Below are 23,133 nucleotides of genomic sequence, written 5' to 3'. Positions count from 1 at the left end.
TGGTACAACTACAAATGCAGCCAAATAAATTTTCAGGAAATAAGTTTTTATTTTTATTCGTGGTATTTTCAAAGTCGTTTTCTCATCCTTCTACAAACAATCAGTTGTAGAAAAATTAGCGATACAAAATTATTCACAGTCGCTTATTGAACGAGAAATTGACATTCACAATACCATGGAAAAGCGATAATGGAGTCGTTTATCTACTACTAGTCGACACTCGCAATAGGGGTAATAGTTTTGGCTCGAACTGCTCGAAGAGACTCTTTTTTTTTATAGCCAAATTTGTTTAATTTGAATTGAGAAGTTGATATGGTATCGCAGGGAAAGCTTATCCTCTTATTTTCTTTAATATATACATATGAAAATATATATTACTTATCCTGAGTTTTGCCCGAAAAAAAAATTCACCCGACAATTTTTCATCCGCCCATAGTAAAAACATGGAAACCAAAAGTTAAACGTGAGCCAGTTCGGAAAAAATGAAACTCATGATAAGGCTGATTTACTTATCTAAATTTAGATAAAGTTTTTCCGCAGATTGGGTAAAATTTGAAAATTTGATTTCCATCTTTGATAGAATTTCAGCTGTAAAACCACCAGAAACGAACAGCTGATTGTTATTGCCAGGCCATAAATATTACAGAGAACAGTTCTCTCCAATGCACCTTAAGTGTTTTCTTCTTTTTTCTACACCTTTCACGTTTTTTCATGCTGTAACCTGCTTAAGTGGAATTTTAATTTTTGACCGCCCGTTACCTATTGAAGTTGGATGCAGAAGACGTAAAGAAAGAGAGAGGACAAAAAAGTGAAGGAGGAAACGAGAATAAAAACGAGAGGAAATCAGATAACGCCAAAAATTACGCCGCGTTGATTTGGGTATAGTGCGCGCTGACACTCGGTGGCATTGGAAAACGCAACGCTTAGCGCTCCAATTTAGGGACGGCAGTAAGTCTCGCATCAAGAGTCACCGCACTATTCTTAATTTCAGCTGTAATTACGATATGATTCTAAATTTTCTAACGAAATGTCAGTTGAATTTGTGTATGAGACTCCATTTTCTTACTGTGAATGAATTTTTTTTTTTATGATTTTTAACCCTTAAGGAGTTAAGAAAGACTGGCCTCAGGGTGGTGTGCATTCCCCTTTTCTCTGGTGCCTGGTAATTGATGAACATCTGCGCTCAAGCCTATGCGGAAGATGTGGCCTCTTTAGTTACGGGCCCATCTCTGTCGGCTGTTTGCAAGAAAGCGCAAGCAATACTTAATATGATTGACACTTGGTGTAATGGAAATAGGCTCACCGCTAACCCAACCAAAACTAGTGTTGTCGGATGTTGTCATTCCCCTCACACTTAAAGGTGTCACAATTCAAACTTCTACGAAGTTAATTGTCTAGTGGCAATTCTGTATACAAGACTATCGTGGAAATCTCACCTGGAGCACAAGTCTTTTTCAAAACGTAGGGTCTGTCACCAAATCATTTGGATTTTTACCTCTATGATCAAACACATGATCAGCTAATCAGTGGTATGGTGGAGCTGGCTCTCAAACAATAGCGGGGGAAATGTGCTTGCTAAACCTCGAAGAAAGATTGCCGTATGCTGGCGGCAGAGATCTGAGCACTTGTATCTTTTCAATGTCACAGGATAGTAAGCCACCATTACCTTTATTGAAGAGATTCTATAATGTTGAATTCCCTGAGGCTGAATGTTGGTTTAATACCAGCACTGAGCTCGGACCCACACATTGTCGAATCTTTACTGATGGGTCCAAAACTTCACATTTCTCTTGGTGAGTATGCTTCGGTCTTCCAGGCTGAGGTATTTGCAACCTTCAAGGCCATGGACTACGTGGTGGAAAATAGGTGGAGAGGAAGGAGTTTACGTGTCTGCAGTGACAGCCAAGCTGCACTTAAGACATTGGCCAACACTCTAACTACTTCCCGACTAGTTCGGCAATGCAAGTCGCGACTAAGTTATGTTGGCAAACATAATGAGCTTGCTTTGCTCTGGGTGCTAGATCATTCGGGAGTACCCGGTATTGGGATGCGCACGTAAAAAATACATCGATGTTTTTTCCGATGCAATGCATCGTGAAGTTACATTGACGTTTTGCGATGTATAAGTTAAAAAATACATCCATGTTCGATGCATCGTATTCCCCGTAATTTCGAAAAAAAAAAATAAATTAAAGAAAATAACCTTTTTAATAAGGTCCAGTGTACTAATTCTGTTATTATTTTTCAAATATCTCGGTATTTTTAGTTTAATCTTTGTAAAAATAAAATTTTGTTAGCTCGTTAAGCCTGTAGTTTACTCCGATGTCGCATCAACACAAACGGAGCCTCCCAGAAGGCACGGAACCGGCTACCAAAGTTAAGTATTTGTACGCTATTTTGTATAATTTAGTCAACTACAATTTGTGATCGGCCCATATATCTAGAGGGGTTTCATTAAACCACTTACCAGACTTTGCAAATAAATTTATAGCTAAACGGAAAGGCTTTCTTCGGTCTTATTTGTTTTAAAATTTCGGTGAAATAGCTTATGGTGATCACTTCAAAGACTAAAATAGTCCATTATGTGGCCAGAAGTATCAGAATCGGACTCGCCAAACTAGTCCTCTGGAAGATCTCGAATAATATCGCATTAATCGATACATCGGAGCTTATTCGAAGAATAAAATTGGAAACATCTATGTTTCGGATGCATCGGTTAACATCGGGCATCCCTACATCATGGCGTATTTATCGTTCTAGTTCTGAACTACTCTTCCACGTGGTTGTTGTTGTGTTTCTCTCTCTAGGAGATGGGTGAGCTCCTACTCTCATAGGAATTATTCTCATCGTTTACCAAAACCTTAATTTGTATGGATCAAGTTAATTAGGAGCTGCATAGCAGGGCGTGGAGAATCATGATGAACCTACTACGCTGAGTGGGACGGTATCCGTATATGCCGGTTCTGAAACAGAATATACACAATCAGACTTGTATGCATACTCAATGTGACCAACCGTACTTCTTTCGGACAGTACTTCTTTTTTAGCCGTTGTACTTCGTACTTAGCAGTACAGTCAAATGTACTTCTGTACAGGTCCTGTACTTCTCCGACATTCTGGATGATCGTCACATGGTCTTGGCGATAAATTCGTTCAAACCCTTCAAGTCGCCGGGGGCCGATGGTATCATACCGGCGCAGCTGCAAACGGTTCTGAAGGTGTCGTACGATTGGTTGGATCCTATTTGTGCAAACTGCGTGAGGACCGGGTACATCCCCAAGACTTGGAGGGTAGTCAGTGTTGCGTTCATCCCGAAAGCTGGAAAAGTTTCTCTCTCATGTTTCCCCTAGGTGGCTGTCGTAGAAGCCTAACATTGAGAAAAGGGTAAGACAGCTTCCGGTTGCCTTGTCCTACTGTAGGGGTGCTATCGGTAAAAGGTGAAGTTACTCGCCCAAATTAATTCATTAGCTCTAGGAAATCACATTTAAGCCTATCTTGTTTCAAGGAGTCCTTGTCTGGTGAAACTCACTAGAGAAGCATATTGCAGACAGAATTGTACAAACCTCGCGAGGTTAAGATGGAAGCATTTTGGCTCGCACTTCTGAACAAACATTGGGCTCTCAGGGATTGAAATTAGGCGCATTCGAAATTTCCTAATCGCCTCGCGGCATTAACTTAACCCAACTTAACCTGTACTTCTTTGAGCTATGAAATTGTTAGTTGGTCACATTATGCATACTTGAACACATGCCAGTTCAGTATACACCTGTGCGACACCTTGTTCCATCATCATTTCGTTGTAATCGTTGAAGTGAGCGAACATCGCGGCTTACGGATCTACTTCTTCTCAGCAAACATTTAGAGGCACAAATTGTTCATACTGAAATGCAAAAAGACGTAACAAACATCCTTACAGAAATAGAAAAAGTCGTGACTAATAATTTTTTTTCATAAAACTATGTGGGGAGTTGTAATTCGATGAAATCCAACATAAGTTACGACGTTTTGCATTTCAGCGACGGTGTTTGTTAGGTCTTTTTGCATTTCAGGTGACGATATATGATTTATGTAGCTACATAAATATATTAAAAAAAAAAATTAAAACAATGAAAATTTATAATTTTAATAATTCATCCTTATACAGTGACTCAAACAAATGACCACGGGTTGATTTTCTTTAAATATTCGTAATGTTTTTCGAGCTAAATTTTTTTTTTGTTATTTGTTATTTATAAAAATATCGTCTAAGCTTTAACCAAAACCAGGTAAATCACAATTTCAAACTTTATACACAATTTAGGAAAATTCAACAAATTTTCATCAAAATTCCAACTTTTTAATTCTGGATTTTTAGAAAATTTTTGGGCATGCAGTTTTATAGCCCATACAATTTTAGTCCAATGTCCAAGTTTTAAGCGGCTAAAAAATCGCGTTGATTTTTTGAGAATTTTTTTTTTTGGTGAAGGATTTTTGCACCTTTTTTCATATACATATGTAAGTATGAATTTCTTATGAAATAAAATGCGTGAGACCGTCAGCAACAAAATTTCAAAATATCAAGTTTTTGTAAATTGCGCTTGTTATATTAATAAAACCCGAAAAAGTAGTAAAAATTCAGAGTAAAAAGTTGAAATTTTGATGAAAATTTGTTAAATTTTCCTAAATTTTGTATAACGTTTTAAGCTAGAAGATATTTTTATATAAAAATAACAAAAAAAATTTAGTTATTTTTATATAAAAACAACAAAAAAAATTTAGCTAGAAAAATATCGAGCCCTAATCGCCAAAATAACGTAAGCGACATTTTTGTTTCAAAATTTTCGTTTTGATGCAGAAATATTCCTAGAGCATCTAGATGCATTTCTGCATCAAATATAAAATTTTGAATTTGATATGCACACCCGCCTATGCGACGATGCGACGGCATGTCATACTTGACTGGTAGTACAGACAAGTCTGCTTGTGTATGTTCAGCTTAATCAACAGAGGATTTATATATTTCCCAATTTGATTTATAAATGTGTATATATGTATGTAGGCATGTGGTTTTAATTCGATTATTTTTGCTTGCTTCCGATTAATTTTTTAATTGCTAGATTTATTTATAGAAAAAATAACCAGTTTAAGCTCGAAAACTGTGCATCTACACTTAGAATCTGTATACACACAATACATCTAAATTAAACAGACATACCCGATTAGTGATTGAATATTGTAACAATGTAGCAAACATTGAAATAAACCCCATTAAATGAAAAAGGGTTCCTTTCTATGTTTTTGCTCTCTACTCCCATTACAGCAATAACAAAACAGCGATAAATAATAAGAGATTCGAGACATGCAAAAAGCGATTAACTATAATAATGAAAGGAAAATCGAAAATTCGTTGTCCGAAATATACTCAATTATCGAAAGAAGGAATGTTTAATAACAACAATAAGAACAAGTACTTGTATGTATCTAAAATGAAAGCTAACTACTGTGGTTATAGAACTGGTTATAGAACAAAAAATCCAAAAACATATACACACGTAAATCGAACAGTTTAATTGCAATATTATAACAAAGAAAAATAAAAATTATAATTAAAATAGCAACAGTATATGAATTTTAAGAAAGAACATAAAGAGAAAAACAAAAAAAAAATTAAGAAAAAATATCTCCATTCAAGTAATTAAATAAATACTTTTTTCTGAAATAAACAAATTGAGCCGCTGTTTTATTTTAAAATGCGAAACTAAGTGGAACAGTAGTGTTATTGAAATTTCAAATTGCCTAATGCCTAATTTCAGTCGTCAAAATAGTACGGAAAATGAAAACCGGAGAGTTGTGGTTGTATGTGGCTAGAAGGTGATCAAGCAATCAAAGGGGATTGCCAACATTTGAAACATTAATATCTATAAGCCTATTGGTAGGGTGATCGGCTCGGTTTCTCCAAGCCGGTTTCTACCGGTTTTTTTAGATATCTTTGGGTGGTTTCTTGAAATTTTGATTTTATCGAACAAACCGGGTTTTTTTCATTTCAAACAAATCTTGACCTCTCAATAAAAGTTTAGAGTTTTTCGAAGTTTTCAAGGCTTTTTTCTGTTTCCCGTAAACCCCTAAAGAGTTTTAATATTATATAATAGCTTATTTGGGGATGAACTTTGTATCATATTTGATTCCAATAAATTAATATTTGTCACTTAAATGTTATCTCCATATTTGGCCGAGCTTCTCTCCCAATTCGTGTTCCGCTTCTTGATATTGCCGACCCAAATGGAGAGATCTACAATTTTACTCCACCTCCGAAGAAAGTTTTTATGGCAGAATTGCACTCGGAGGTTTGTCATTGCCTGCCGAGGGGCAAGCGCTATTTGAAAAAAACTTTTTTTGATATTGCTGGAAGCAGAAATTGAACGTTGGGCCTCCCAAGTGGCTCGGCTTTGGCGGCAAGATCACTACTGAAATGCGAAAAAAGTCAGAACAAATGCAATAAAGTATTAAAAAAAAAGTTAATACAAGACCAAACGTGCGCTCTGCTTAATTTTTATTTGCTTTAAATGCTTTTGATCTTAAAAAACTTTTAACTTATTTTGGTTTGCTCTTTTCTAAATTAAAACTATTTTAACTGGTAATAGTTTTATTGTAATTTTTGGTCATGACCATATATATTGGGCTGCGACCTAACTAGATCTATTGTGCTAACTTTTAACTAGTCACTCCAGCCTTAGGCTATTAATAAAATTAAACACTTTCCACATTCTGGATGGAGATGATAATCGTTCTCCAACGTGTATAAGTCTAAATCGAGTTACATATGCGCCGACCATCACCAATACATACTCTGAGGTTTCCTCTTCTAGCCCAAAAAATCTGCAGTTCGTCTACTCAGAGAATCTTATTTTCCGCAGATAGTACCGGTGAGAGTTCTTAAACCCTCTCTTGAACTGCCTTTTATCGCGAGCCATTGGGTTGCAACTTGCATGTCCTCTCACCTCTAGGGGTTCTGCCGTGTATCCTCTGGATGGACCACAGAAAAGTTGAGGACGGACAAGGCTCCGTTGGGCACCGCATTTCGCTAGATTGTCAGCCCTTTCATTGGACAAAGTTCAACGACTGACTTCTCTACTGATAACATTTCTCTCGACGGATCTATTTGCAAGAAAGATGGTATGTAATACCGCCATTAGGCTTAAGGCGACCAAGAAATGGACGCATCCACATATCGGTCACTGTAAAGCTTTGAATGATCTTACTACCCTCAAAAGAGGAATGGTCAATGGACACTGTCAGGAAAAGAGGAGCAATCCATGTTTACATGGACGGATCGAAGCTTGACAAAAGGGTTGGTGGTGGGGTTTATTCGGAGCAGTTAGGCATATCGTTAAACTTCCGCCTTCCTGACTCCTTCATGCAGTGTTTTTCAGGCGGAACTGATGGCTATTTTAAAGGCCGCATTACAGTGTGATACGTTTCCTAGTCATGATATCTATATTTTCACTGACTGCCAGGCGACAACTAAATCTCTGGGAAAAATGTTGCTGACTTCAAAAGTAGTTGCTCAATGCCGCCGACCTCTCAACGAGATGGCTAGGAAATTCAGCACACACGTTGTCTGGATACCTGGCCATTGCGAAATTCAGGGAAACTGCAAGGCTTACGAACTCGCGCGACATGGAATGACATTGCCTGATACAGATATAGGGGATACTCTCAGCATCTCTCTTCAAACATGCAAATTCATAGAAGTTGGCAATGGAAGATGGCGAATGGGACCGACCTGTCACATTGCCAAACACTCTGGCCAGCCAGACGCCCAACGCACTGAGTCTCTACTTAATCTAAGGAGGCAAGACATTCGCATAGTGACAGGAGTTCTCACCTGTCATTGGATTACACTCAGCTAGACTGGGCGCACCCTGGAACGACTACTGCAGACGCTGCATGGATGAAGACGTAGAGAACACCATCCCACATCTCTGTCATTGCCCGGCTCTATCAAAACGGAGAACAAAAGCTCTTGGGAGCCATTTCTTCAACGATCTCGAACACCTTAAGGCGATGAACGCCAGAAGCCCACGCACTTTTTTGCTAAGCACCAAGTGGTTTACAGAGGAACGGGGATAATTAAAAACCTCATGCGATATCACAAAGGACCCTAAGTCTAAGTAAGTCCTACTTAGGACTGCCGCCCAACCTAACCTAACCTATCCTTTTGTATGCTCGTTTACATTTTTAAGGAGGCATGTGTACTGTACACGATCTTAAGGTCAGCTTAGCTAGAGAATTACTCTACTATTTGGCTTCCACTACACCACATGATTTCTGTCACAGAAACTCTGTGTATTCGTTTTTCTGTCCAGACAACAAAACGAAATATGTATTTTTTATCACATTCAATTTTATTTTAACAGGCGGCAATATTTGCATGTTTGAATACATTTCTGAGCGACAGCATATAAAATTAAAATATTTATTTTTTTTGTGATTTGCTGACAGAGAAATAATCCCATATCCCTAATTTTTTGCACGCAGATCGGGTAGCATCGAGGGCCTTTCACCCACCTCTTCAGGGCCAAATCTAATAGCAGCGCTGTCTGGTGATACAGCGTCTGTTGGAACATGGAAATTAATTAAGGGTAAAGTTTCACAGACATTTGAGGATATAAAGTCTTCGAAAAGCAGCGCTCAGGCTTTGTCAACATCAGCGCCCAAAGGTAAGTAAGCTTTACCAAAATCGCTTTGGTGATTCAGTATAAGAACTCATCCTTATTTGTAGCTGAGAGCCCACGCCAACCATTCAAACAATTACCCAACGACCCGGATTCCGATCCCGAGAATCCCACAACACGTTCTTCCATCAGCGACGACCTGCCACTTGACTGGGAACGTAAGTCGTGCCATCTCAAAGGCGGCGATTCTGATTCCTCACTAGACGGTGAACAACTATTGCTTGAAGGGGAGGTTGAACGATCGCGCTTGCGTCGTGGTCTAGCAAATCTCAAGTCTAAAGTCAAATCAAAAGGACACCAACACTCTCAACAACAACCTCATTCACATTCCCAACAGCAAACCGGTCTTGCGACTGCAGCACTTTCATCGGCTACAATTTCCACTGCATTCGGCACCGCCTCCATTAAACCAATGAAGAAAGAATCGAGCGGTTCTAATGCGTCTTCGACGGGTTCATTGCGCGATGCATTTTTGCGTCGACGACGTCCATCGCCGACGGATCAGACCGATCGAGAAGTGGTGGTGCCACGATTGGAGCCACATGAAGCGGTGCCGAAGGACAATAAGGCGATTGGGAAGACCAAAAAGCGAGGAATAATAGCAGGCAAAAAAGAGGTAGAAATCGAGTCGGGCGTAGAAATGATGGAGGACACATTACCAACTTTACCAGATGACTCAAAGGTTGCCGACGAAAAGCCTACTACAACCTCTGGCCGTCTGCGTAATGATTTACATCTGCATTTTGGGAAAGCAGAAGAAGGCAGTGAAAATCAACGCTCACCACGGACGCCCGGCGAAGCGGCGGAGCACGCGAAATGGCAACAGGAAGTGGACACACTGAGACGTGCGGCAGAAATACTGCGAAGCGAAGAAGAAAGTCAGCGCAACATTGGATCAACGCGGAAGTTCGCTGCCAGTATGCCTATAAGTCGCGTGGCAATTCTTTTGATGGTATTGTTCCTGCCTGTGCATGGCTTTATACGCGGCGTTCTGGCGTGTTTGATGAGTTTCGCCATTGCCGACTCGTTGAGTATACTAGCACAATCTTTTATTTACAAATTCTTCCAAACGCACCCCGAACAATCCGACTTCGAGATACCAGACTACACGAAGATGCCAATTTGTGAGGTGCCTGCAGTGGAAGAGCACAAGACAGTGAAGTCATACACAGTAAGTGTACAGGGTTTCAAAATAATGTAGTTTCATTAGAAGTGAACTATTTTTCAGGGTTGGATGAACGAAGTTTTCAGCTACGACCCCTTAACATTTCATATATCGCAGACCAATTCGGTTTATTTGAGACTCGATGGCACCATTTTACGTGTCTCAACCACTACGTCCCGCGTACCCAAGCGGGTCATGTGGAACGAGCCACCCATAGATATAAAGCATATGCACTTTAGCGCACATCGCACATTCAATTTACTCGGCTGCAGTATTGAACTTTTGCCATTGGGTTTGGCGCGCAAGCGGTGAGCAAAAATTCTCAAAATTTGCATGCACCTTTATTATTCAAGATTAACGTTTCACTTGGCTTTGGTTAGGTATTTTAATCGAAAGTATCCGATACAGTTGATTATCAAAAAAGGCAGCGAAGACGATATGCATCTAGATCTTTCGGAAGATCCTTCAATCCTTCACTCTGCCAGAGGTAGTAGAACAGAACTGATATCAATGGATAGCAGGCTATCCCAGGTTTCCAACGATTTTATGGAACAATATACGGATTTAAAAGAAACCGAATCTAGTTCGCATGATGTTGACTTCGCATCCGCCGTTATGAATGCCGATGTGAGTATCAAACCTCTTCTCGAGCGTTCGAAAGCTTTTTGAAATTTTGCGATACTTGCAGTTGCGACAATTACAAGACAACACACAGAACAACGATAATCTTATACCATGCGGCGATGAGGTGCGTCTCATACTCTTTGCGCGTGCCGATCGCGAGAAAGAGGACTGGTATCGGCGTTTTGTGGCAGCAAGCGAGGGCGATGTGCACGAACAAGTGCTGCGTCTGCTTAACCTAAAATTAGTAGACGATGCCGAGTTGCAGAGGGCTGTTGCAAAAGCGTCACAAATGCCTTTGGATCCCAGTGCTAAGGTAATATTATTTAACAATTACATTAATACTCGTTTATGTACATTTGTATGCTCATATTATTTCACATCCACAGCGAGACATTTCTTCAATGGAACAGGACAATAATGCGGATAATGAGTCCCATGTACTACCTCCGGATATGGCACCGCCATTGGTTGTTGAAAGTAAAACAGAGAAGAGCGAAATGTTCAAGGATATTCCCGACGATATGGAAGTGGTGCCCACCCCAACTGATACCTTCGAAGGTTTACTCATGAGTTCCAGTGCTGCGCGCAATCCGCCAGACTACATACGTTTTATGGCTATTTATCAGGTGCGTCCATGTGAATTAACAAATTTTCATACTTTTAAATTTCTCGTTACCTTCACATCCATCTTTATTTTTTTAACAACGAAATAACCCTGCTGTAATTGCGCAGTCAGGGTTCGAAAGTGAGAAACCTTTTCCGAGTGTACAGTTTACCATTGCCTGACAAAAGCCGACCGCTTTACCAGTAAACTATATTTAGATGCAGTTAAGACTAGAAATGTATCCAAAGATACATATAACGTACCTCTTTCCACATGGCTATGGCCGCTTTCAACTCTCTTTTCAATGCAAAAAAATGTTCTGCGCCACCCGATAACTGATAGTAAGCTCCCTGATTTCTTCCTAACCTAAAAAAGTAGAATACTCAAGGCAATATTCTTCAACATTGAATCAGGTGTTTGACAAAGACTTCAAGGGTCATACACAAATCTGGCAACACTGCGGTTTTATGAGTCAGACAGATCTAGCTAACCTAAACTCGCGTTGTAGGAGAGACTAAAATTTGATTTACACTTGAAATCAGAGACCGCAAGAAAAACTTTTTTAAAATTTTTAAATAAATTTTTTAAAGATACTATTGGAATTGTCTGGCATTGCAATGTAGTAGTATTTCGGAGGCTACTGGGAATTTTCAGGATTTTCGGGACCACTTCGGCATTATTCGGACTATTTTAGGTTTCTCGGGGTTCTCTGGACTATTTCGGTATTATTGGGACTACTTTCTGATTTCCGGAACAATTTCGGGATTTTCGTGATTCTAGGGACTATTTCGGGATTATCTAGATTATTTCGAAATTTTCGATGGGATTTCAGTATTTTCGAGACTTCTAGAGATTACTTTTGTATCCAGTATTTAGTACATTAGGACGGAGTAATTTGTTCGGAGAAAAATTTTCGAAGAAAGTGTCTAGCAAATTCCAATTCTACGATTGATTCTAAGCAAAAATTGTGAACTAACTACATATATACCAAAAGTGACGTTTGAGCCTCCCAATTTTCAAAAGAAAAAGCAGTATAATGTAACTTTTTTGGTCGAAATTTATTAATTTTTTCTCGGTTTTGTGAAGTAGTTTCTTTATCTCAACGCGTAAATGCCTCGTAACTGTGTAAACCTTGCAAATAAATGAATTTTGTATATAAAATTAGATGAATTGCCCTACAACATTTTGTAAGTGAAAAATTAATTTCGTTCAGAAAAAATTATAATACACTGATTTTTCCTTTAAAAATTATGAGCGTCAAACGTAATTTTTGGTATATAGTTTGTTGAACATTTTTGCCTAGAATCGAAGATGCACTTTTTTCGAAATTAAATTACTCCACCCTAATGTCCATACATGGTAAATATTTTATTATTACCCACAAAATAAATACGCGTACCTAAATACATACTTTTTACTCAGTACTTAGTAAATACAACTTTGCCCATGGCCGATATGGGCATTTCTAGTCTGACGATGTGATACTTGTATGACAAAATGTCAAAAAATAAAATGAAAAAATCTGAATTTTAAAAAGGTTTTTCTTTATTTGCTTACTAACTAAAAAGTTCTTTAATAGCTGAAATACAATGCCGGCGAACGGCGAACTCACCACAGCGAAATTCGCGCTGTCAAAATTAGAACACCCGCAAGCATATGAAATTGAACACAGCCAAAGCGAAATGCGAAGTTCGCTTGGCGGCGTTTCATGGCGATAGATTTATTTCTATCGCCCTGCTGGGCGATGACAGCTGTGTGTGCCAAAGGTGGCCGTATTTGTTTTTTGCTTTCAAAGTTTTAAAAGAAAACAACCTAAACACGATTTTTTTTTGTTGTTTGAAAAATATATGTAGTTGTGGATTCGTTAAATCTGGCTTGAAACAAATTATTTACAAAAATCTTTCTTTGTTTTATATTTATATTTGTTATCATTTCCTCATTTCTAAATATGGTTTAGTTTTTTCTAAATATGGTCACCAAAATTATAAAGGCGACCAAATGGAATCAGCTGTTTTCGCTACCGCTCTAATTCTGTTTAAGTAGGCGAAATAGCTGGGCGAACGGTGAACGACAGCATCGCCCAATTCGGCGAAGTTTGCCGTTCGCCGGTATTGTATTTCAAGCATAATAGGTAAAAATTACAATTGATAACAGAGATTTAAAGATATCAGCAAAAATATGCTTTGGCGTGGCGTGGCGTTTGACGTTACAAAAACAAAAGTGGGTTTTGACTTGGGTTAGAAAATTGCAAAAAAATTTGTCTGGTATTATTTGAGATATTTAGTTTTTGAATGTAAAAATTTTCCTGTTTTTTTTTTTATCAGCCGAATGTCAAAAAATAATGAATGAAAAATGAGGTGAATTATCTGACGTGACGTTACATGATGTTACGCTACTAAAATTTCAATTGAAAATTGGCTGGTTAATATTCTCTTAAATGAATTTTTAACGCAAATGAAACATGAACTCTATGTCGAATATATTTTTATTTTGACTTCAGCGCCACCTAGCGGAGCATAAATACGGTTTTGCAGAATATCTCGATCTAGCGAGACAATTTTTCTCAAAAACGTTTCTGTTTCTATGTTATAAAAAGCAGCCAATTGGAACATAAATAACTCAGATTTTTGGCTTATATTTTTTTGCGGTAGACCTACCGCTAGAAATGCCCATTATGTAGAATATTGGCATGAAACTGTAATTTTGATTTTTATCAGTGCCTGAAATGTAAAAAAATCAGAGCTTATCGAATATCTTTTGCGCACAAAATATCCAAAACAACTTTGCCTTTATTCCTCTCTTAAAAAATAAAAAGCCGAAATAATCAGCATCTTTTTTAAAAAAAGAAATAAAAGTTAGCTAAATGTTTAAATTTTTATTATAAAATGCATACTTTTGGTACGGTAATTGCTAGAAATACCTCCAAGCGATTCTGGGATAAATAACGATCTCTCCCAGAATAATTGACTGATTTAACTATGATACAGTGTTTACTTTTGTATATGTATGTTTTATGTGATTTTATTAAACAAAATTATATTAAGTTGCTTTTGTTTTGTATGCTCATTTTCAGTTTATTATTTATTATTATTATTATTTTATCTTTTTACATTTAAGGCCGCTTGTAAAGAAGATAAAATTCCAGTTTATGTCGACGCAAGTCAATCGGAAAAATACAAGAAAGTATGTTATAATTTCTTATTTTGTGTTTTACTTAATAATAATTTATTGCAAATACTTATGATTTACTATTTATTCAATTACTGTCTAATTTATAATTCAATCACATTTGAACTTAGTTACATACATAAATTAAATTCTTATCCATTGTCCTTTTTTTAATACATACAACCTTGTACCCAATCTTTAGTCACGTCGAAGTAGGCGCCATGCGAACGAATTGTGGAAAGGTATTGATCAGTCGTTATTTTTGGGACCTTCCGGTAGTGTTGTATGGGCCAATGTGTTAATTGGACGTGTTCTCTATAGCTGCCTGCATGATAATATGGTGAAAGATAAGATCAAAGAATTACTGCAGAAAAAAATTAGCGCTATTAAGGTGAGAACCACATCAATAAATTTCCCAAATTTGACTTATTGGCTATTGAAACTTTTCTTATAAGGTTCTCTATCTTTTGAGATAAATTATTTCTTATGCCGAATTTCCACTAAGCATTGAAATGGCAAAAAATTTCAGCCATTTAAAAAAATGCCTTGTGGAAATGAAATTAATGACTACTTTTTCCACATAATAACACGATAATTTTTGAATGCCCAACTTTGTCATTTGACATTTTTGCCATTTAATGCCCAGTGGAAATCCAGCATTACACAATACCAAATTTATGTATGCTCACATTTTTCAAAACTCAATTTTTATGCTTTCACTCGAATCGTCCACAGTTGCCTTCTTTCATAGAAGATATCGTTATTACGAAAATAAATCTTGGCGATACACCGCCACTAATACATCGTGTCTCGCAACCCATGCTGGATGAGCGCGGCACTTGGGTAGATGCCGACATCACCTATGAAGGATTGCTACAGTTGACGGTCACCACCAAATTGAATTTGATGCGCATAAAACAGCAGAAGCGTCCCACAGACGTAGTCAACATAACCACCACCAATCCATTGCATACCGGTGGCAACACCAGTGCCTCAAATGGTGGTGGTGGTGGTGGTGGTGGTGGGGCCGCTGGCATTAATATCACCGCAATACCACCCATTAATGTGATTTCTGATGGAGAGACTGGAAGAAGCTTAACTACTAGACTAACCTCGGCTGAGCCCAACACCGATGATGTGTTGCATAGTGTTATATTTGACAGCGATGCTGAGAGTACGGGTGATTCTGATTCCGATCCAGAGAGTGTCAGCGCATCAGCGGCAACCACGCTACCGAACGTGAGTTCGGCAACGACAGCGACTGGCGCTGCTACACAGGCGGACGCTGGTGCAGGCGCGCAAGCAGAGTATGTTGCTATGAAATTTAGAAGAATATTTAATTAACGTTTATTTTTATGTTGTTGAATTTCTTTTCAGCTACCATTTTATACCCACAGCGCCAGGAAATGCGCGTCGCATTTTTCGTATTGTAGATCGCATAGCAGCCTCAAATTTCTTTCAGTATGCCACCGATTTGCCAGTTGTACAGCGTGCCATTGAGAATATGAATACAAATATAACGCTACGCGTAGATCTGAGAGGACTAGTCGGACGTGGCGTGATAAACATTCCACCACCACCTTCCGATCGTATATGGCTTTCGTAAGTACTTAAATTTAATTTTAAAAATTTTGTGCTAGGGTTGTTTAAAAAATTGCATTATGATTTAATCAAAATTTATTTGAAAAAAAAGCTCCTTACCTCAAATATTTATTTATTCCTGTTCTTTTCTATTCACCCACAGCTTTCGTGGTCCACCACGCCTTTGGCTATCAGCAAAGCCAGCGCTTGGTGAAAAATCGGTGGATTACAGCATTGTGACCAGCATTATTGAAAGCAAATTATGCGAGGTGGTGAATAAGTTTTTAGTTTATCCTAATATGGTCGACGTCACTATACCTTTTTTGGGTCAGCCGACATACGAGTATTTGCGTGGCGAGAAAGCGAAACGCACTGAATAGATTTTTAATAGATAAGTTGTACATGAAAAATTCCGTAAAAAATGTGTATGCTAATTTTTGATAAAATTTTGTTGATTGATAAAATGTCTAAGTCTCATGGGAATGTATGTATGTTTACATACATCACTATTCGTTCCAATATACCATTCCAGTAGTTGTATTTACTGTAAGCAGTTATTATATAAGTATTATACTATTTAGTTTAATGATCAATATATGTTTAAGATTTATTTTTCCATTTTTTACATTTGGTGAACTGTAGTTAGTAATACAAACAATTCTTAATTAATGTTTTGATAATTTTAGTTCGTGAATTCATTAGAAAGTATACAATTGATATATCAACATTTTCGTAACTGCACTTTTTTATGGTTGGTTAAAAAAAAGCTGTTAATTGTTTCATTCTCAACGGGAAGTATTAGTTTCTAAAGCCGTAATCTCTTTCTTAAAAACTACTCGCGACTCATTCGCTTCGCGGTTTTACACAACTATACACAAGTCGAAAATTTCCAGACAAAATTTTGATAATTCGTAGTGTGCAGCTCTTTAGAGGCAGAAAACCAGCAAAATGCTTACAATAGTCAGTTAAAGACCGCCCATAGATATTTTCCTTGACTTATGACATTCGGTCACCCTAATACATAAAAAGCTAGAAATCATAGAAAAATGTCAATAAATATTCAAATAAAAATTTATATTTAATTGCAAGCAATTAATATCATTATTCTATAGCGAAGTTACAAAATCGGGCGGAGAATAAATTTTCGTAATATCTCATATTTAGGATTACGTATGCATTTACAAAAAACCAACATACAAATCGAGTATTATCAAAATTTCACAACTGTGGTGACGGTGATGGTGTACCGTTCGTTACAATTTTTCATATTATTATTTTTTTTTTGTTAAAAAAAAGGCATAATTTGAGGGAAATCTTAGCAAGCTTGGTCAAAGTTTTTATGAAAAACTTTAGAGTGACGCATTTTTTTATTCCATGGTCAAATGATTTTGACGAAGCACAAAAAAGGTATACATATGCACATATATACAAATTTCAAACTTTTTAATTGGAATGTTAGCGGCGTTCCTGATTTTCTCTCATACAAAAAAAGATCTCACTTACTTTGTCAGCGAAAAAAATTCTCAAAAATCAACCATGTGTTCGAGGTAATTCAAAGTTGCACATATTAAACTAAAATTGAATGGGAATGCAGTTTTATAGCATCTCCGAATTTTACTTGAAGCTCCAATTACAAACTTTGAAATTTTGATGACCATTTTTTGAACTTCGTCGAATTATTAAAAATCTTGTACAAAGTTTAAAACTTTGAGTTGTATGATTTTCGTGGTAGCAAGCACTATAATTTCCTAAAAAAATTTAACTAATAAATAAAAATAGATGGTCAAAACTTGTAAAAGAAAATCATTTCTAAATATCGGGCCACCAGTGGACATATGGTTTGGTTATTGCTATTTTAATCAACTTCAATAAAATGAGGAGGCTATCAATTCGTCGGAATATTTTTTTATGTATGTTGCCGCATAACTCTGCACCACGTTAACCTATTTCTATAATTCTTTTTTTTTTAGAGGAATTTGGTTTAGATGCGATCACTTCTTCTTACTTCTTTTGATCAAATTTTATAAGTGCAAAATGTATTGAGGATAGAAGACGAAAAAAATTTTGCTTTAAAATATATAAAAAAAAAATTTACTTTGTTTTTAGTACTTAGAAGTGAATATTATCAAGAGGAATGGAAGTTAATATTACAAAAGTGAACGAGATTGAACAAAACATAAAGCGCAACAATTTATATATCTACATACTTATACATATGTATAATTTTTGAATTTTTTTTTTTACAATGGAACTTATTTAATTTAGAAAATATTTTAATTCCATAACTAAGGCTTACTTTATACACTGTTCCCCACAATACATACATACATACATACGTATTATAAACTTACACAAATATGTACATACATACTTACAAATGTATATAAAAACAATTTGGAAAATAAATTCACATTAGTGCAGTTGAAATTACAGTTTTGATTCTATCAAGGTAGATATCGTCGTTTGAAGTACAAAACTGTGTATCCGAGGTTAGCCAAATTTTACCGTAGAAAGTCAAAACTGTCTATTTCAGAATGGTTCGCTCTTTTTTAAAGCAATGCCATTTCAGGATAGTTTTATAAATCGATATTTTGGTACGAATGGATAAGGCTTGATGCCAATTTCTGGACCAAATGTCAATTACGCGGTTTTGCAGAACGACGATACGCGCTTTTGTTCTTTAAACAACGATATGTACATGCATATTTATGTACAAAACTGAACTATTTCAAGAAAATATATATGTACTTATGTACAGTTCTATGTATGTTTTTCTATGACATAGATTAATATTATAATGTCTACATAGTATTAGTGTTGTTCTCTTTTATTAATGATGGCTCATTACACGTTATAGTACTATCTCTTGCTCCGTCTCTTTTGTCCGATCTAAATATTTAGAATAAAAAATCTTTTAACTACTTTATCCCTTTATAAAGAAACTAAAATACAGTTTAAGCATTTGAAATATCCCAGCAAACACAGTTTCAAACGTTTGAGAAAAATGTATTTCTCAATTTGATATCAAATGTCTTTCTCAAATGATTCTCAAATTGAAAACGAGGTTTAAATTTTACATTTGAAATTCATTTGAGGTTGATTTGAAGAAAGATGGCAAGTGTCAAACGATATAAAAATGCGCAGTTAAAACAAAAATTTTAAGAATAAAATTAAGATCAATTGGAAAAAACAATGAATAGAAAAAATTTTTTAAAGAGCAAGTCCACAAATAGTGTGTATGTACATCGCGAAGAAAAAATAAATATGAAATATACATGTCCTATAATAAATTTTATTTCCACATTTGAAGTACAATTTATAAATAACCTTTGAAATTGATTTGAGAGTTAACCATATTCTCAAAAGGAGATCAAACCCCCCTTTCTATTGGGAAAGCTGTAATTTTCAAATCAATATCAAATCATTTTCAAACGTTTGACATTTGAGAAAGGCTTTGATTTCAAATCATTCTCAAATGTATATCAAACCTAATTGTTTGCTGGGATGTAATTAATTGACAGATATCTTCACACACATACATATGTACATACATTTCCACATATTTAATAACATATCGCCGCTGTTAATGCAAAATGCCATAAATGAAAAAATTTTAAATGATAAAACTAAAATGCGTTTTCAAGTTAATGCTGTCCTAAAGATGCAATTAAATTTTGTATTTTTAAGATATTGCTTTAAATTTCAGTACGTGATGCTTCCAAGGCTACACGTACATGCATATGTTATTAAATATGTTTGCCACCGAACACATTCCTTGCGTAAGGATTTACGTATAAAATGTACTCCCATATAATATTTACAAGTAATTATTGAAATTTTAATACGGAAATCCCCTTAAAATTATTGCATTGTTTAAATATTTTATACTTTTACTTATGTAGACATTTAAAAAGAAAAGAACTTACACGTACACTTTTTCTGTGAGCTATTACAAACAATTTATTTAGATACATACAAAAATACATGTGTACAATGAAAGAACAAAATTTCGATTAATTTTGGCTGTATAAGCAAACTGTGTTTAATTATAAGTAAGTACATACTAGATAAGTACCAACTTATAACATTAATGTCCTTTTATTTTGGGTTTTAAATAAAATTTCTGGAGTAAACAAATAACTCTAAACGTTTTCATAAAAATTTTGGATACGTGTGAGTATGTCATAAATTATTAAAATAATAAATATTATTTTTACGTACATACATATAGTCTAAGATCCGACAAGGGCACTACCTTCAGCCATCTGTCTAATGGATGAAATCTATTTTGTATGAAATTTAACATGTTAATAAATGTTTCCCGACTGGGTTGGCTGAAAAAATCCTGGCCAGCGCACTTGTGAACAAGGGTATATTAACTTTGTTCACATAACGAATAGAGAAGTCGATTAAACCTTGTCTGTCTGTTTGTCCGTCTGTCCGTCCATCCGTGTGCACGATAACCCGAGCAAAAATTGAGATATCTCAACGAAATTTGGTATGTAGGTTTCCCTTTATCCAAGGTATTGAAAATGGGCGAAATCGGACTGTCACCACGCCCACTTCCCATATAACGGCATTTTCAAAAAATGCAAAACCTTCGATATTTGACTAAATATTAACTCCAAATTGTTGAAAATTAGTACGTGAAGTAGAATTTTTTTCAAAATAATATTACTTGAAATTTTTGGAAAATGGGCGTGGCTCCGCCCACTTACGATGAAATGCTGTATCTCAGTGGCCCCTTCATCAATCCCTACCAAACCTATAGCAAGCGAACTTCAGTTGTGTTGCTAGTTGCCGAAACGATATTACAGATGGCAACTGGCAACTTTCCACTGACAAGTGCCGTTGTTACAAAGTGTGTATACAGGCAACTATATTTACATATGTGGTTGCTGGGAAGGTTTTTGGAGCGTATTTAGGAGCGAAAATTGAAAAGTACGTCATATATTTTCCTTTTTAATAATTTGAACGATATTAACATTTTGCAATGCAGTTTGCTTCTACAGAATATGGTGAAAATAACAAATAACTTTATGAACTGAAGCACCTCTTTTAAAACTACCGATACACCAAGTTTTCCAATTTGAAGTCATTGCTGTGGCACTTTCTTCTGCGAAAAATCGAAGAGGCGCGCAAGCTTTTAGGAGTGGAGGCATTGAAGTTGAAGGAAGTGGTTCATCTGTTTATTAACCAATTATACTACAGCTTCTTTTGGAAGTCCTGAATATGCTTTGAAAGTGAACACAAAACGATAATAAAAGAAAAACCTTGAAAGCATTAACTTTCGCTTATAGTGCACGCGGTAGCTCTAGAGGATTGGAATTATCCTTTAAATGCCGTCTGATTGAGGCCGCGTTCATGCACTTCTCTTCCTCTTAAACAAATAAATGTGCTGAACTTATCTTTATTGCTGACTTTTCTTTAAAACTATTTTAATAATTTAATTTTACTCGCACAGCTTGTTTACAGCCACTTGCTGGCTGCCGAATTGTCAAATTATCGATAACTTTACAGCAACTGACGATAGTTGCCATTCGTAATACAAATTTTCTTTCCAGTTGCGTTGCCAGCAGGCAACCGAACCGTGGTTGCGTTGCTATTCGTAATCGACTTATTAATTTGCAAAAGCGTTTGCTTAGTAAATAAATTCAAAATTTGTATGGCTCACTTCATTTAAAACGTTTTTCTTTTGTTTTGAAAAATTATAGAAATTAAATTGAGCGAAAATAAAAAGCAACGTCAAATAAAAGTAATAGGCGATATACACGGTGCGTCTGGCTCGCGAGTCATTTGTGTACGTGTGGACTCGCCTTCGACTACATACAGTTGACTCATTCAGAGGGGGCACCGAAATTGCGTAAATGGAAACTGTGCATTTAGACATTATTTCGGTTTCAACCGAAACTGTGTATGTATGCATACCTTCGTCTTTCACATATGCATTATTTCGGTTTTCATCCGAAACTGTGCATGTATGTTTTTTTTCGGTTTTGCCATATGCATTATTTCGGTTTTTGTTATATGCATTATTTCGGTTTTCTAACGAAAGTGTGCATATGGATAATTTCGCTTTTCTAATATGAACTATTTACTTCTACTTAGTAAGAGTTTTAATACCTAAACGCGGCTGAAAGCCGCCTACGCAGAGAAAAGTTCTGGGCAAAAATACTTCCGTCCTTCTTTTCCGGCAATACAGAAAGGAGAATTCTACTTAGTAAGGGTTATAATCCCTAAGCGCGGCCGAGGGCGCCTACGCTGAGAGAAGTTCTGCGCAAAAATACTTCCGCCCTTCTTTTCCGGCAACACAGAAAGGAGAATTCTACTTAGAAAGGGTTATAATCCCTAAGCGCGGCCGAAGGCCGCCTACGCAGAGAGAAGTTCTGCGCAAAAATACTTCCGCCCTTCTTTTCCGGCAACACAGAAAGGAGAATTCTACTTAGAAAGGGTTATAATCCCTAAGCGCGGCCGAAGGCCGCCTACGCAGAAAGAAGTTCTGCGCAAAAATACTTCCGGTCCCCTTTTCCGTCAACACAGAAAGGAGAATTCTACTTAGTAAGGGTTATAATCCCTAAGCGCGGCCGCAGGCCGCCTACTCAGAAAGAACTTCGTTTTCATGTATGCACTATTTCGGTTTTTGTCATATGCATTACTTCGGTTTTGAGTCGAAACTGTGCATGTATGCATTGCTTCGGTTTTTTTCATATGCATTATTTCGTATGCACAGTTTCCATATGCACAATTTCAGGGTGCCATTCAGAGTCATGACGGGAGTCATGTTGGTGTAACTAACACAAATTTATTTTCACAGACACATCCAAGCCGACACACGAGTCAGACGCACTGTTTATGCCGCCTATAAAAGAATCTACATTGAACTGCGTCACGATGAACATAAGGGAGCACGAATTTCGATGTGAAGTAAAACTCTCTGGGAAGACAATGCAATGGGATTGGGATTTAGATAAAGAAAACGGTTAGGTCTAAAGTTAAGATTGAGGCTAAGGTTAACGGTAAGGTTATGGTTAGGATTAACGTTAAAGTAAACGTTGGGGTTAAGGTTAAGGTTAAGGTTAACAATTAATATTTTTTTTTAGAGTTTTACTCATACTTACTTGAAAAATGAAATATTACTCGCTGACCTACAAGTGACCTTGAACATTTGGTTTAAATTTTTTTAAATAATTTGGCTTGAAATACAAAACAGTAAATTTCAAGTGATATTTTATTTTGACCACAGGATTTGGTTTCAGACCACTGAACGCCATACTTCA

At 36.5% G+C, this 23,133-nt stretch overlaps 1 protein-coding gene across 3 annotated transcripts in view; it reads left to right on the top strand.

Annotated features, from left to right (window-relative positions):
* The window catches only part of LOC118747299 (translational regulator orb2-like), a 165,744-nt gene extending 147,500 nt beyond the window's left edge, over positions 1 to 18,244 (top strand). For 2 of the 3 annotated variants that reach the window (XM_036481306.1, XM_036481307.1), the window contains 11 exons: positions 8,518 to 8,699; positions 8,762 to 9,885; positions 9,943 to 10,187; positions 10,260 to 10,506; positions 10,568 to 10,816; positions 10,890 to 11,129; positions 14,225 to 14,290; positions 14,478 to 14,666; positions 15,011 to 15,582; positions 15,653 to 15,877; positions 16,020 to 18,244. In XM_036481306.1, the coding sequence (XP_036337199.1) occupies positions 8,518 to 8,699; positions 8,762 to 9,885; positions 9,943 to 10,187; positions 10,260 to 10,506; positions 10,568 to 10,816; positions 10,890 to 11,129; positions 14,225 to 14,290; positions 14,478 to 14,666; positions 15,011 to 15,582; positions 15,653 to 15,877; positions 16,020 to 16,236 (3,556 nt within the window). In that variant the 3' untranslated portion in view covers positions 16,237 to 18,244. The remainder of the gene's footprint in view (positions 1 to 8,517; positions 8,700 to 8,761; positions 9,886 to 9,942; positions 10,188 to 10,259; positions 10,507 to 10,567; positions 10,817 to 10,889; positions 11,130 to 14,224; positions 14,291 to 14,477; positions 14,667 to 15,010; positions 15,583 to 15,652; positions 15,878 to 16,019) is intronic. The other variant, XM_036481308.1, reaches the window with a different exon arrangement.
* Positions 18,245 to 23,133: the final 4,889 nt, after the last annotated feature.

Source organism: Rhagoletis pomonella, unplaced genomic scaffold (assembly GCF_013731165.1).
Source record: "Rhagoletis pomonella isolate Grant_MI unplaced genomic scaffold, Rhpom_1.0 Rhpom_scaffold_00011, whole genome shotgun sequence".
Classification (NCBI taxonomy): Eukaryota; Metazoa; Arthropoda; class Insecta; order Diptera; family Tephritidae; genus Rhagoletis; species Rhagoletis pomonella.
This window is presented reverse-complemented; position numbering and strand designations above follow the sequence as displayed.